This window comes from Rhipicephalus microplus, chromosome 7 (assembly GCF_043290135.1).
Source record: "Rhipicephalus microplus isolate Deutch F79 chromosome 7, USDA_Rmic, whole genome shotgun sequence".
Lineage (NCBI taxonomy): Eukaryota > Metazoa > Arthropoda > Arachnida > Ixodida > Ixodidae > Rhipicephalus > Rhipicephalus microplus.
Window position 1 is genome coordinate 30,601,505 of NC_134706.1, and position 15,936 is coordinate 30,617,440.

Consider the following 15,936-nt stretch of genomic DNA (forward strand, 5'->3'; position numbering starts at 1 on the left):
CTCGGAGTGTGACCTGATTTATTCTGCCCCTAAACATGCGTTTATGTATGCGGGACGCCTGCTTTAGTACGAACTCTAAAATTGCTGCAGACGTGGTAGTAATATAGTAGTAATTGTAATAGTGAAATAAAAAGCAGCGTGAAGTCTGGCAGCACTAATTTTAGCAGTGAACAGGTACCAGAGTAGAGTATAACAGCTGGAGTGAACGGCTGCCTACCGCCTACACAAACGTGCGTGCGTGCGTGTGTGCGTGTGTGTGCGCGTATGTTTGTGTGTTTGTCTGTGTGTGTGTTTCTGTGTGTGTGTGTGTGTGTGTGTGTGTGTGTGTGTGTGTGTGTGTGTGTGTGTGTGTGTGTGTGTGTGTGTGTGTGTGTGTGTGTGTGTGTGTGTGTGTGTGTGTGTGTGTGTGTAATCGGACGATCTCACGTTTTCCCGAAGAACGAATGCGTATTGAACTATAAGCTCGAAAGAATATTCACAGCAGAAGGCAATTTCGATATTCACGAGTAGGCCGTTAAAAAAGCTGTGAATAGAATCATTCAACCCTACAGGATGGAACGCCGGATACACCCCGGAAGACCCGTACAAAGGTTACCACAGAAGATGAGGATCATGTCAATAATTTCGGTGGCGAGAGTGAGAGAGAGAGAGAAACAACTTTATTGACGGCATAACAAGGTCGGTAAACTTAATCTGCCGGTGGTTCGAAGGGTGGTGGCCAAAAGCTTGCCGCGGCCGTTTCGGCCCAGTTAACCACTTCTGCCTGAAGACGGCGAGTGGATTTTCTGCGTCGGCCATCAGAGAACTCGAAGCAAATCGCGGAGGTGTCGGCTGCTTCGCATATGGAACGGTGTAACGTATACGTCTCCTGAATTAGCGGCCCTCAAAAGCAGGGTAGCCCATAAATATTTGTAGGGAAAAGAACTGGACCTAATCTGCGATCGTCTCATCATTGCCACTAAAGCATGAACAAAAGAAAAAAACTGTATAAAATAATTTTTCATCCTATGGTACCGCAGCCGTGGTCTTAACGGTTGGGGCGTCTGACTCGGCTGCGGGAGGTGGCACGTTCGAAAACCACCGCCGGATACCCACCGGTAAAATTGAGTACAAGCGTACGCCCGGCCAGGCGCCCGGCTTTTTTCATGGTGTTGCGCTTGGGGGAAGCCTCGCAAACCCCGCTGAGCCCTTCGGGGCGAAAACCCTGTTTCGAACGCAAACCTAGCCTGCAAAGATGGTTCTTGACGTGGTCTCCACGCGGATGACCTTCGGGTCGGTTAAAACCAAGCGTTCACCAGGTCGCATCCGTGCAACATGTCAGTCACAAAGAGAGTTGTTTCTCTCATCCTATGGTTTAGCGTGATAGCGTCGTGGTGGGACGGCCTGCTCTGCACTCTGTTAAGACAATTGAGGACGCACAACATTTTGCATCTTGAGCTGGTCATGCGCGAGCTGTGGCGAGATCAAATGCCGCAGGGCGTTTGCGGCCGCAGTTCGGTGAAAACGAAGTGCTGGAGTCGCGCACACTTACCCCCGTATTCACAAACGCTCCTCGACTCGAATTCGATCCTTCACTTCACAGCGTCGAGCACTGCGCCGCCGCTCGACTGAAAATGACGCTGTGCTTCTTCGAGAATCGCTGCAGCATTATCGATGATATGCAGTCACTTGCCCTGCCTAGATTTTCAAGTCGAGGGGAAGCGTTGAGTGAAGGGACGTTCTATAGAATACGGGGGTTAGGTTCATCTGTGCTTCAAAGAACGCCAAATGATGGGAAAGTTTTCCGGGAGTCTCCACTACGGCGTCGCTCATAAGCAGCATATCTTGGTTTTGGGACGCAAAGCCCCACCAAATAATATGAACAAGTGTGAGTGTGATGGCAGCGTGATCACCGTCCTACGAAATTCCTCAGCCGACATGTCCTTGCATAAGTGCGACTACAAACATTCATTACCCATTACAGAACGTGGAAGTACGCCTGTTTGTTTCTATTCTTTCATTTTGCAGCAAGTGAAATCCGGCGTCATCAATGTTTTTGTTTGCGGTTGAAACTTCATACCCTTTCTCCCTTCACCGCGAGAGAAACTTGATAATCAAGTAATATCGGTCTATACACTGCCGGATAGTTTGAAATTATGAGTTCCCTAGCTCAAGCAGCTCTAAAAGTGACGTACGTGTGCCTGTATACGTCGAAGGGACGTTTTTACTTCGTCCGATAAGACGTAGATCGCTTGGCGTCTTCTGGCACGTCTTTATGCCGCGACGCGAAAAAAGCCGTATTGGCTGCAGAAAATGCGCGACATTGGGAGCGAAGTTTGTTTCACGGCTGTGCAAGCTGCTGTACGCGCCCACAGGCGCGAGCATTGCATACGACGCGAAGCCAGGTGTGCAGCCGCTGCCGCGGTTGCGCAGGTTTATTTCAATGCGCGCCCACGCGTTCACCCTAACTGTGGACGGCACTGTACAAGGCTACATAGACGCACACATCCGCTCGCTGCATGAGAAACGTTGAGGCTATTCCTCCTGTGTATATATATATATATATATATATATATATATATATATATATATATATATATATATATATATATATATATATATATATATATATATATATATATATATATATATATAGTCCAGTAGATCCTCCGTGAGCGGTCACAACGTGGTTTATTTCGACGTTTCGGCCTAGAGTCTTGCCTTCATCAGGATTAAAGATACAGTTTGTTGGTGCTCAGCTTTATACAATCTCAAATCAGAGGGCAAGGAAAGAGATATACATATATATAAAGACACACACACACACACACACACATAACCTGACAACGCCGCTCGCTTCGGCCTTCCCAATGATGAATCTATCTTAATTTCCTTCTTCCTCTGCCTTCCTATCTCTTCCGCGATTTTTTTTTACTTTTTATATATTTATCTAATCCTTCATTGATTTATTTGTGCTCTTTGTGTAGCCCCGATTGTTTTTCGATGGTGCGCCGGCAGGCTTGAGAGGCACTTACTTCACTGAACTAAACAAAAAAAAGGATTATTTTCGCTCGTCGTGTTTTTGTTTTTTTTTGCCCCATTTACCCCGCTGCTGCAAACAGCGACAAAAATCAACAAAAATTTCAGTTACGGCTACACATCGTCGCGCGTGTTGGTTGTTTATCGTTTTAAATTTCCTCCGTGCCACAGCTGCTGTGCGAAGGCCTCGGATATTCGGCAACCGAAGCGCGCAGCTCCCCATCATCCCCTCCCCCATCATCCCCTCCCCATCATCGCACAAGGCTACGCAGCTCCCCATCATCCCCTCCCCCATCATCCCCTCCCCATCATCGCACAAGGCTACGCAGCTCCCCATCATCCCCTCCCCATCATCGCACAAGGCTACGCAGCTCCCCATCATCCCCTCCCCCATCATCCCCTCCATCATCGCACAAGGCTACGCAGCTCCCCATCATCCCCTCTCCCATTATCCCCTCCCCCATTATCCCCTCCCCCATCATCCCCTCCCCATCATCGCACAAGGCTACGCAGCTCCCCATCATCCTCTCCCCCATCATCCCCTCCATCATCGCACAAGGCTACGCAGCTCCCCATCATCCCCTCCCCCATTATCCCCTCCCCCATTATCCCCTCCCCCATCATCCCCTCCCCATCGTCGCACAAGGCTACGCAGCTCCCCATCATCCCCTCCCCCATCATCCCCTCCATCATCGCACAAGGCTACGCAGCTCCCCATCATCCCCTCTCCCATTATCCCCTCCCCCATTATCCCCTCCCCCATCATCCCCTCCCCATCATCGCACAAGGCTACGCAGCTCCCCATCATCCCCTCCCCCATCATCCCCTCCATCATCGCACAAGACTACGCAGCTCCCCATCATCCCCTCTCCCATTATCCCCTCCCCCATTATCCCCTCCCCATCATCGCACAAGGCTACGCAGCTCCCCATCATCCCCTCCCCCATCATCCCCTCCATCATCGCACAAGGCTACGCAGCTCCCCATCATCCCCTCTCCCATTATCCCCTCCCCCATTATCCCCTCCCCCATCATCCCCTCCCCATCATCGCACAAGGCTACGCAGCTCCCCATCATCCCCTCCCCCATCATCCCCTCCATCATCGCACAAGGCTACGCAGCTCCCCATCATCCCCTCCCCCATTATCCCCTCCCCATCATCGCACAAGGTTAGCCCTGTGCGATGGTGGGGAGGGGATAAACGTTCTGCGAGCGAGCGTCTTTTAAACGTCCGTGTGCAGTGTTCCTGGTGCGGTGCGATTCGCTCTTAATCGGACGCCAAAGCGATACAGTGAGTAGGTGCACATTCACAAATTGTATAATCCGAACTTTAATGCTCTTTCACCACGGAGGCTAATCTATAAGGGGGGGGACAAAAATCAAGGTTTAAGTGTCTGCATTTCGCGCTGCAATTGCTGCGCGTGTCACTACGAATTGCTTATTTATTTATTTATTTATTTATTTATTTAAAAATACCTTACAGGCTCTATTACGGAGCATAGGGTAAGGGGGGTACATAGGAAAGAATGCTAGTGGGTGATACTTCTGCCACAATACAAAGCAACTACAAAGCAAGGCAACTACAGAGCAACTAATAACTAATAACTAATAAAAATACAAAGCAAGTAATAACATTAGAACTAATAACAGTGGTTGCACAAATGACAAAGAGCGTATTTTTCACGATTTGGCGACATTGGCTCGATGAAATTTCCTAAAACCGGTATGCAAGACCTGTATAGTAATAATTGATCAGGTTCAACGTCCCAAAACCGGGATATCGTTGTGAGAGTCGTCGCAGTGAACGGCTCGGAAAGATTTCGACCGCCTGGGGTTCTCTATAACGTGCGCCTAATACTAAGTAACGCGGTCCTCGGGTATTGTCGCCTTGGGCGTTTTCTCCTCTATCGAAAATGCCCATTTAAAATCGGCCGTGGCCGGGATTCCATCCTAGAACCTGCTGTGTAAAGTCTCATGCCCATTCGGAAGACTATTAGCTATTGTTTCACTGCTTAGTAACTGCGCACAGAACTTATAGGCACCGTCAAAGCTAACTCTTGTTAATAATGGCTAGTGATGGTGAGTGTTAATTAATTATGATTTATTATAGACATGTGATCGATATCGTTTCATAGTATCAGCGTAAAGATGGTTATGGTTTCGTATAGTCGCGGCAAATTCTTGAAATGGTTATGGTTTCGTATAGTCGCGGCAAATTCTTGAAAAGTGATTACGAATTTCGGCTAGGGCGTTAAGTGATGGTGGTCGTGCTCGGCCAGCGGTAATTGGTGGTGACCAAGATTAGTGGTGACCAAGCGCGGCTAAAATATGGCCGTTGTTGGCTACTTTGCGTGTCAATGATGGCTAGGTTTTGGCTACTGGCTGGTATCGGCGTTTATAACACGGAACTTTGAACAGTAACGTCAAGATGGGTGATGGTGTCATCCATTGGCCGAGCACTTCGGGCAATACTTTTTTTCTGCTTTATACGGAGCAAGACTATTCAACTGGTACATTGAGAGTGCTTCCTGTATGTTCCACTAGCAGAAATGGAGCAGCTTCGTCGTGAGAGCCACTCCACGGAGCAACTTTTTTCTCTCCGCAAAAATTTGAGGACCCTTAATCTCCGCCTTTAAGAGGTGAACGTGATAGCGAAATACGGCCCCTAGTGCACCCTTCTACCGCTAAGTGCACACGTATTAATATGTTTTGTTACATACACACGCACACAGTAGATTGGACCAGGGCGTGCTATTATCGCCGAATGGGCTCGTTTCCGTCGTGACACCTGTCGAACAAAACGCGTTAAAGGGGCCCTGAAACACTTTTTCAACTAACCATGGAATGAATTCACTCGAAGAGGTTTATTGCCTCACGAATTCAACGCCGCAAAAATTTTAAAAATCCGTCCAGTGCGAAAGGAGTTACAAAGGTTTGTCGCATGCTGCAATTGCATTATCTTTTCTCTCGTCCCGACAAAAGCGCTGGAAGCAAAGCAGAAAGAAAGAGGGGGGGGGGAGGGCAAAAAACTGACAGTACCGCGCCTCGTGACCTTGAGCACTTTTTTTCTTCTTCGAACGCGCGACTTTTTCAGTGCGATCGCGCGCGCACGCGTGGAAAAGTAGCGGCCTCCCGCGGCTATCTCGGTAACTTGACTCTTCGGTCACAGACGCACAGACGATTTTGCCGCTCATAACCGACGGGGCGGGTTTTCTGCTGCGACACGAGCTCTCTAACGCTATCGCGTTAAAACTGGCGGACTCGATCCGAAGTGGCGAGTGTGGGCCCCCGTCCCTTGAAACGGTGCCAACATTGCCTGGGCGCGCCAACGGACGCCGCTCGCGTCGGAGCTCACGTTTTGCTAGCGTAGCGTCGCTGTGCGCAGCGTGCCCACACAAGCAAGAGGAGACGCGCGCGTTGTCGCGTTCCATTCTGACCCTGCCTGCCGTTTGCTCCAGTGGGAGCGCGCGTGTTCCATTCATCCCTGCTGTTGCCATGCGCCTGAGTGCAGTGCTCCGGCTCGGAGTTCGTCGGCCACTCCGAATCTGCCAATCGATGACACCGTGACTCATAAGATGTGTCTATATCCGAGTTGGCCTCATAGATATGCAGGCAGGCAGTTCGATTTCCGCTATCTCATGTTTCAGATGATAAATAATTAGTTAAATAAGAGGAAATAATCTAATCGCTTTTGGTTTCCGGTATTTCAATTATATCTGTGAGCGGTAAAACGGGACCGCAACTGTAATGAAAAGTTACTATATTGTCAATTACTTAAAAAAATACGCGGGGTGTACTTACAACATCGGACGGTCGTGCACTCCCGTGATGTTTATCATTTTTCTCCCATGCCCAGATTTCTCTTTCACATATTCTCTATTAGCGATTATATATCTGCAGGTTGTTCTAGGACCGTTGATAACGAGCGTCGTATATAGTGTCGTCGCAGTTACCACATTACGATACGACGTTGCGGATAAGTCATTTTGGGGGGGGGGGGGGGGGCGAAGCTTCCTATGGTCTATAGGGCGATCCCGCGTCCTTCCGGTGGCGTAGCCAGCTCAGCATATCCACAGACAGACAGACAGACAGACAGACAGACAGACAGACAGACAGACAGACGCAAGCACGACAGACAGACGCAAGCACGACAGGAGCAAGCAAGCACGGACGGACGGACGCTTCGTCCCACTCATCAACACTCCCACCGTGGATATGCTGTGATTTTCTCTGTGTGTGCACTATATATAAGTGGTTATAACAGAAGAAAAGAAAGAAAAGGTGCCGACCCGTAACTGTCTCTCCTTACGAGGACACCTCAACAGGTCAGCAGAGGAATGGGATATGGGGAATAAAAGATATAGGGAAAAAGAAGGAGGGATAAAAAGAATAGAAGGAAAATAGACGGAGAAGAAGCCAGCCAACGAGAGGGAAAAAGAAGGAGATAGGAAAGTGGGGATCCGGTCGAAGCAGTCCAAGGGCGGGGTGCCACAATGCGAGAGCTGCACGGCTTCAGGAGACCGCGGAGGGCGAACCAGTCGGCGGGAGCTACGCTGAAGTCGGAGATCGCGAGGGCACAACCGTCCAGCTTGAAATCCTGCGAGCGAATGCCGTGTGTGCACTAGAACTCTCACTGTCATGATCTGGCGTTTATTCGATCCTTCCAGCCCCGCCGCGGTGGTCTAGTGGCTAAGGTACTCGGCTGCTGACCCGCATGTCGCGAGTTCGAATCCCGGCTGCGGCGGCTGCATTTTCGATGGAAGTGAGAATGTCATAGGCCCGTGTGCTCAGATTTGGGTGCACGTTAAAGAACCCCAGGTGGTCTAAATTTCCGGAGCCCTCCACTACGGCGTCTCTCATAATCCAATCATATGGTGGTTTTGGGACGTTAAACCCCACAAATCGATCATTATTCGATCCTTCCAGCGACTATATAGGCGGCGCGACGGTAGGTCGAAAATGGCGGACGAGACGGTGCTCAAGCGCGCGCGTCTCGGGCAGCAATGCTCGTCAGGCCCTCTATAGTTTTGCCGCAGACGGCGCTTTCTCTCGCTAGAGACGCATAGACGTTCGAACGAAAACGAACCAGCGCTTACGAATACCGCGAGACCGAACTGCGTCGCAGACTTATGACCGTGTGCCAGGTTCGGAGAAAAGCCGCGTGGCGCCGCCTGCGTCGCTGTAATGACCGAATATATTCCGCTTGCACGCACTATTAGTTGCTCGCTTAGGTGTACTCGTATAGGGCAGTCGGCCGCGGTGTTTAGTGGTTATGCTGCTGGGCCGAAGGTCGTGGGTTCGATTCCGGCGGCAGCGGTTGCATTTGGATGGAGGCGAAATGATAAGAGACTCGTCTACTGTTCGATGTGAGTGCACGTTAAATAACACCAGATCGCCGAAATTTTCAGAGCCCTCCACTACGGCATGCTTCGTAACGATCGTGGTGTTAGGGCGTTACAGCTCAGGAATTAAAAAACAAACAAACAACTAGGCCTCCTAATACCGGAAATCTAGATTGAATGACCGCCGTGACTTTGCTTGAATGACGAGCGGAAGGGCCGATACGATCAATCTATTAACTTTTAGGGCGGGAATTGATTACTCCTCCTCTTAATGCGACGATGCGTCTCCGTATCAGCGGAAGTGATCTATATGATCAAGCGTGCGTGGGCTTCCTAACGAGGCCACACAGCTTCACCCGTGCGATTCGACAAAGTCGTGCTTTGCTGCGTCTCCGGCAACCGCAATCGACAAAGCGGGTCTGTTGCGGCGGCGTTCGTGTGCGCACGGCAAGCACAGCACGTGGAACGAGCGATTGCGTCATCCGGTCGGAATGCCCCCGATTTAGCTGAGGTTTGACGTTAGGCCATTGTCGCTTACGGGACAGGTTTATTGTCGTTTCGAGCGAGCCTGTACATTGGCATGCTCACCGAGCGTGTGCAGTCATAGGCGACGGGTGTTCGATGCGATGGCTGTCTGGCTGTTGTACCATTTTGAATCGCGTTGCCTGCGTTCGATGCGCTCCCTAGTCTAAACAAAATTTCAAAACATAAAATAAATCAATAAACCCTAACAAAGAAACATTAGTACACACATACAAAAGAGACTGACAAGTCAGAAGAAAACAAGTGTGTACCCGGTCAAGCGGGCGTGACAACCGCCAGAGAACCCCTAGACATCACCGCATTACGTTTTACACCGCAACCATTAGAGAGTAGAGAGTTTTAGTACTACGGAATGGTGCTACGTACGCATCACGCAAGCGCCTTGCGTTACGTGGCGTCGTTTGCCACTAATCGGCTTTTAGTACGCCGTAGTATACCCGCGTACGTAACGAGCGTGAAGCGTGTTGCGCCATCTGGTAGATCAAAATAGAAGCACGTGTTGTTGACAGCCAATGTGAGCCAATCCAAGTGTTATAGCCAGATTATGGCCATATTTTAAGCCACAGAGCCGGCCGGTATGTGCTCGCCTTCGATGCCGCCATTTTGCAAAACGAAGTCTCGCGCTGTCGCGAACTTGTTCGAGAGCGGCGCGATCACCTCATACGTACGCACGCACGCATCTCATGCGTGCGTACGTAGCGGCTGCGTACGTAACGCGATACGTGCGCGTTACGGTCTGCGCATGTGCACTACGCAGAACGTGGCGTCCTTACGTACGCAACGCCGCCACGTACGCAGCGTACGCAATACTAAAACTCTCTAGTTTTAGTACTGCGTACGCTGCGTACGTGGCGGCGTTGCGTACGTAAGGACGTCACGTTCTGCGTAGTGCGCATGCGCAGATCGCAACGCGCACGTATCGCGTTACGTACGCAGCCGCTACGTACGCACGCATGAGATGCGTGCGTGCGTACGTATGAGGTGATCGCGCCGCTCTCGAACAAGTTCGCGACAGCGCGAGACTTCGTTTTGCAAAATGGCGGCATCGAAGGCGAGCACATACCGGCCGGCTCTGTGGCTTAAAATATGGCCATAATCTGGCTATAACACTTGGATTGGCTCACATTGGCTGTCAACAACACGTGCTTCTATTTTGATCTACCAGATGGCGCAACACGCTTCACGCTCGTTACGTACGCGGGTACTACGGCGTACTAAAAGCCGATTAGTGGCAAAGGACGCCACGTAACGCAGGGCGCTTGCGTGATACGTACGTAGCACCATTCCGCAGTACTAAAACTCTCTATTGTCGCAACCGTTACCCATGGCGATTTTCCGCTTGAGAGGCCGTTGTAATTGGCGAGGGCGGCGCCGCGTGAAAAGCAGGCATGCCGTACGTGTTACTCTATAGGTAGTACGTAGTTTCATTTCAAGCCGGCATGGCTCATTGTACCCGCCGTGGTGGCCTATAGTGAGTGGCTAAGGCACTCGGCTGCCGACTCGCAGGTCCTGGGTAAACTGCTGGGTGCGCAAATACAGACGACGACACAGGAAAGAAGATGCGTTTCCGGATCTTTGTCTCTATTTGCGCACGCCAGCTTGCCCGGAATTTACGAACCAACTCGCCCAGCTACGAGTTTTACTCACCCGCAGGTCGTGGGATCGAATCCCGTCAGCAACGGCCGCAGTTTCGACGGGGGCGGAAATGCTTCAGGTCCGTGTGCTTTAGATTTAGGTGCTCGTTAAAGAACCCCAGGTGGTCGAAACTGCCGGAGAACTCTATAACGGCGTCCTTCTTAATCATCTGGTGGTTTTGGGACGTTAAACCCGATTAATTATTAATATTATTAGCTTGTTCATTGTCAACTTTTATATGTAAGTGAGGTTACGGTCGAGTGCTTTAATTACGTGCACTGTTCTAAGTACGTCATCGCCAATCAACGTTTGAATCGGTAAGCTTACGATAAACATAAGAAGTCACGAATGTAGCCGCTACGCACACTTGCAGGACTAAAGCGAAGTGACTTTGAAAAGAGGAAAAATGAAGAAATAAGCGCTGTTTCGTTACTGCCTCTCTCGATGAGGGCACCTCCACGGTTAAGCGCAGGGAATGGGGGAATTGGAATTAGAAACCGCGCCTTCAGGGGCGTATAGGCAGACTAGTTTTCCGGGACAGGGACATCAGGGCGTTCGGAGGGAGGGGGGAGAGGTAGAAAACAAGAAAATTTCAAAGGGGACAGAGATAAGTGGCGTTATTCCCACTGGTGACGAGTTGCTTATTTAGTCTTGTAACCACTGTATACACTTCATCGTTTCAGCGAGGGGCTACAAATTACACGCGTCTCGCTTTGCGTGGCTTCGGTTTAGAGCTCTAGAGCCGGGGACCCCTAGCTTTTGAGTCCCGAAACCGTCACGTTCTTTCCCAACCCCGCCCCGCTCATGTTATCCAGACGCCCGCAAAGAGAGTATACAAAAGAGCACGCCAGTTTTGGTATATGCAAACCACTCGATGGTTTAGCGACTTAAACTGGAGTTCTATATAGGGCCGGTGTTCTGAAGCACTCCTGCCATTTTGTGTACTCACCTTGCGAACGGCACCCGCCGCGATGGAGCAGGCGTTATGGTTCTGGGTTGCTGACCCGAAGGTCATGGGTTCAATTCCATCCGCGGTGGTCGCATTTCGACGGAGGCGATATAGAGGCCCATGTACTGTTCGATGTGCAGTGCACCTTAAAGAAGCCCTTGTGGTCGAGATTTCTGGAGCTCTCCGCTACGCCTTCTCTCATAATCATATCGTGGTTCCTTGGCGTTATAGCTCCAACAATTATTATTATTATACGGACGGCCGCACGGAGAACGCAAGAAAGCGGGGTGAGTGCAAAAGAATGATTGATTTGTGGGGTTTGTCTCAAAACCACCATGTGATTATGAGAGACGCCGTAGGGGAGGGCTCCGGAAATTTCGACCACCTGGAGTTCTTTCAACGTGCACCCAAATATATGAGCACACGGGCCTACGGCATTTCCGCCTCCATCGGAAATGCAGCCTCCGCAGCCGGGATTCGATCACGCGACCTGCGAGTCAGCAGCCGAGTACCTACAGCCCCTAGACCACCGCGGTGGGGCAAGTACCAAAGAACGCGAGTGTTTGGGCACCCAAAGGCTGGGATTACAGACGTCCTTTCGTTAATTTGTACTTACTTTATCCATTTGCCTCCGTACTTTATCCACTTGCCTCCGTACTTTATCCACTTGCCTCCGTACTTTATCCACTTGCCTCCGCACGCTGTCGTTTCAGGTTTCACGCTACAGTGAGCGTGGTCCGTCGACTGCTTCGCGCAGACGGGTCGAGTATACACGTTCTCTCTCGCCGTTTCTTATGACGCGGTCGGCATGCATACGGGCGTGAAACTTTTCGGTGGGTGTCAACATGGAGTTTCCTAAAATTAACTAGAGGGGACTCTGTCGCTGCGATCGTTCAGCGACCATGGGAATGATGGGTAGTACGCACATTCGCCTAGTCTTTGTACTTGCGGGCGGCGAATCGTATACTTGGGGCTTCGTTTATTGCTGTGTTTCGGTTTTGTTTTGAAGGAAAGAACGAAGCCTTTTCAACTTCGCGACCCGATTTGGAAAGGTAAGTCTAAAAGCATATAAGGCGGTGAGGCGCAATCGCTGAACATTTGCTCACTTTTGTTTCGTGAAAAAAAAAAAAAACAGTTCCAAGCCGCACGAACCCACGTGGAGCCAAAGGCAGGCCAGAAGTACGAGGATTAGACAAATGCGGGTTACTACCCAAAATTTCCATGCTCGCTGAAGCGCCGTGCTGCAGTGCAGCTCCCAAAGACACTAGCGCCAGAGTATAAGGGTATATTTGGAAACTCTATGGGTGTGAAAATCAGATTCTTTTTTTTTTCAAATTTGCCGCTCTATAGCGTGTGTGGCGGGTGTCAATCTTCGAAAAGCGGCCGGCGACGGGAGAGTCTTCTTCGAAGGACCGCGACGGGGCACGCTTTTTGAAGACTAGCCAACGGCTTGTCTTCCTCCCCACGTGTCAAGGTCTGTCGCTTTAAACGCCGTACTCTCTCCACGCGGAAGGCGATATATGTCGAGTACGTAAAAGACACCGAAATAGACCGCTGTTTAAGCCAAGCTTTTATTGGCAGTTTCAAGCCTGCAAGCGTTGTACCCCCCATCAAAAAAAAAAAAAAAAAAAACTTCCGGTCACCTCATTTACCAGCTGCTAGCGTCAAACTAAAGGCACGTTTTCAAGTTTATTTCAAGGACGAGAAAAGTGTCTCTTTAGTTTTTTTTTCAGACAAAAGGAACGTGCGTAAAGTTCAAGGGAATCTCTTATAATATTTGTGTAGCTCGAAAGAACATTTATTCGACTATATCTTGTCAAGTAAAGGAAGGAAAGTGTAGAAAATCAGCAGGCTATTTTCTAAAGCTCTTCTTGCCCACCGATGTCATTTAGGCACATCGGTGGACGAAGGCGGATGTCATTAAGAGCCTGCGTTTGTAATCAGTGAAAGGGTCTATAGACTATTTATTGTACGGAAGGGTTCCGGTGTCTCCGTTATGATCTGTCCACCTTGCCGTTTCGTCCTCCCCCCCGAGCGCCTTGACAGAACAGCGGCAATGAAAAGTGACGCTTTAGACCTTAGAGTTTCCCGAAACTAATGAAAGGGTACTCTGGTGGCGCTGCGATCGTTCAGTCACCACGGGAATGATGGGTAGTACATGGATTTGCCCAGTCTTCGTGCTTGCGGGCTTCGAACGCACTTTATTTATTTATTTATGAATACTGCCATCCCTACTAGGGATTTTCGCAGAGTGGGTTACATGAATTATATGAATGCTCAATATGCAGAAGAACAAATTTTCAAGACAGGAAGATAAAAACACACCGAAACAATAGTATGCACAAAGCAACTGAAAATTGACAAAAATTCAAACGTTTATGGGGACAGAGCCTAAATGGCATGCTATTTTTTGTGGCTTTGTTTATTGAAGCGTCTTTGGTTTTGCTTCGAGTGCAAGAACGGACCGTCGCGATATTTTTGACCCGATTTGAATTGGTGAGCCCAAAAAAGGTTTAGGTGGTTAAGTGCAACTGCTGAACCTTTTGCGGATTGTCGTCCCGTTGCAAAGCAGCTGCTACAGGCCTACACATGATGCCAAACCGAGCCGGAACTATGGAGACGAGACAAATCCGTGTACTACCCATCATTCCTTTGCTGGCTGAAGCGCCGTGCGGTGCAGCTCCCACAGACACTAGCGCCAAAGTTCCCTCTGGTTTATTAATAGGAAGCTGTATCCGCTTTAGACGACGCACTTTAACCGCTTCGAACAAAACTTTACGTGTTCTTGTTCTTTTTTCTTTTTTGTGAATTGACCGAGGTTACGGGAAATTCGTCGAACGCCCGCTAGAAAGAGAAGGGCAGAAATCATCATCATCATCATCACAAACATTTACGTTACAAACATTACAAACATGCGTAAAACTTCCGGAGTAAAAGATCAATGCTATGTATACCTGATAAGAACAACGTTTGCAGTCTTCGAGTCGCGTTGGCAAACGCATAAATGCCCGCCGTGTTTGCTTGGCGCGGGTTATCTTGGCCCTACATCTTCAACCATGGCCTCCGAGATGGCGGTGGCGCAGCGTGTTACCTCCCCCCTCCCCCCCCCCCCCCGCCATCTCGGAGGCCACGATTGGAGTGTGTAGTGCTGTGGGCGTAGGCATTGCGTCTTTCACCGCTTTGCAGGTAGCACCATTGGCTCTCGCGCTGTAATGATTGGCCATAATCGATTGCATTATAAATGTCAATTTCGAAGGACGGAGTATGCCTTCTCCTGAGTCAGTGGCGTATACTCAGGGGCGGCACACCAGGTCTGTACCCTCCATACCCCGAATTTCGTTTTGCGACATAGTGCAAATTGACCATCTGCCTGCTCGATCTCACATCAGATCAAGGAACTGCCACCCACCCCCGCTGAAAAAAAAAAAGAATTCCTGCTCGAAGTTATTGATAAAAGCAAGTATTCGGGCTAGTTGGTGCAGACGTTTCTGTCTGTACCAACTCACACAGTTGCTTAATAATGCATTTCCGATGGAGGCGTAAATGTTGTAGGCCTGTGTACTCAGATTTGGGTGCACGTTAAAGAACCCCAGGTGGTCTAAATTTCCGGAGCCCTCCACTACGGCGTCTCTCATAATCATATGGTGGTTTTGGGACGTTAAACCCCACATATCAATCAAGTATTGATTGATATGTGGGGTTTAACGTCCCAAAACCACCATATGATTATGAGAGACGCCGTAGTGGAGGGCTCCGGAAATTTAGACCACCTGGGGTTCTTTAACGTGCACCCAAATCTGAGTACACAGGCCTACAACATTTCCGCCTCCATCGGAAATGCAGCCGCCACAGCCGGGATTTAATCCCGCGACCTGCGGGTAATCAAGTTGCTTAATAATACAACTGATAATACAGAACACAAGGGGAGGATCCAGTACGCTCAGTTGCTCGATATCTCCGCGTCTTTGACGTATCTGAACGCGCACCGCGGAATCGTTGCGAACTTCATTTTAATTTCGTTATTGTTGATTGCGATACAGACTTGCCGTTGGCGTAATGCTTCTTCCGCATGTGTGTACCAGGTGTGTGCCGCAAGACCGGTGTGGCGTACGAAGGAAAGCAGTCTCTTGCGGAATCTGTTATCAGTCTTATCACGTATCCAGCGGTCATGTACCTTGTCGTGCCGCTGCAGCGAAGGCCGGCTCGAGGCAATTAATATATCTTGAATGTCGGCACGTGCAAAGGTTGCCTCGTGGCCCGTACGTGCGCTCTGACAAGAACGGGCAAACAGAACCTCTCTCTCTCTCTCTCTCTCTCTCTCTCTCTCTCTATCGCTCAGTATTGCTGGCAGCCAATGCGCATAATGGGACCAGCTTTTCTTTTTTTATATGTATCTTCGAGAACAAATGGCTGTCCAGAGTACAACGATGTGAAGGAGTGATCTTGGCA

General features: G+C 49.7%; 2 protein-coding genes across 2 annotated transcripts in view; both read left to right on the forward strand.

Annotated features, from left to right (window-relative positions):
• Positions 1–15,936, forward strand: part of LOC119179303 (receptor-type guanylate cyclase Gyc76C) — a 410,240-nt gene that overhangs the window by 54,652 nt on the left and 339,652 nt on the right. The gene's annotated exons all lie outside the window — the stretch shown is intronic.
• Positions 3,029–4,192, forward strand: LOC142767732 (uncharacterized; the record flags this gene model as incomplete). Its single annotated transcript, XM_075869950.1, has 1 exon — positions 3,029–4,192. A coding segment is annotated over one exon (1,164 nt), but the record flags the coding sequence as incomplete, so codon positions are not given.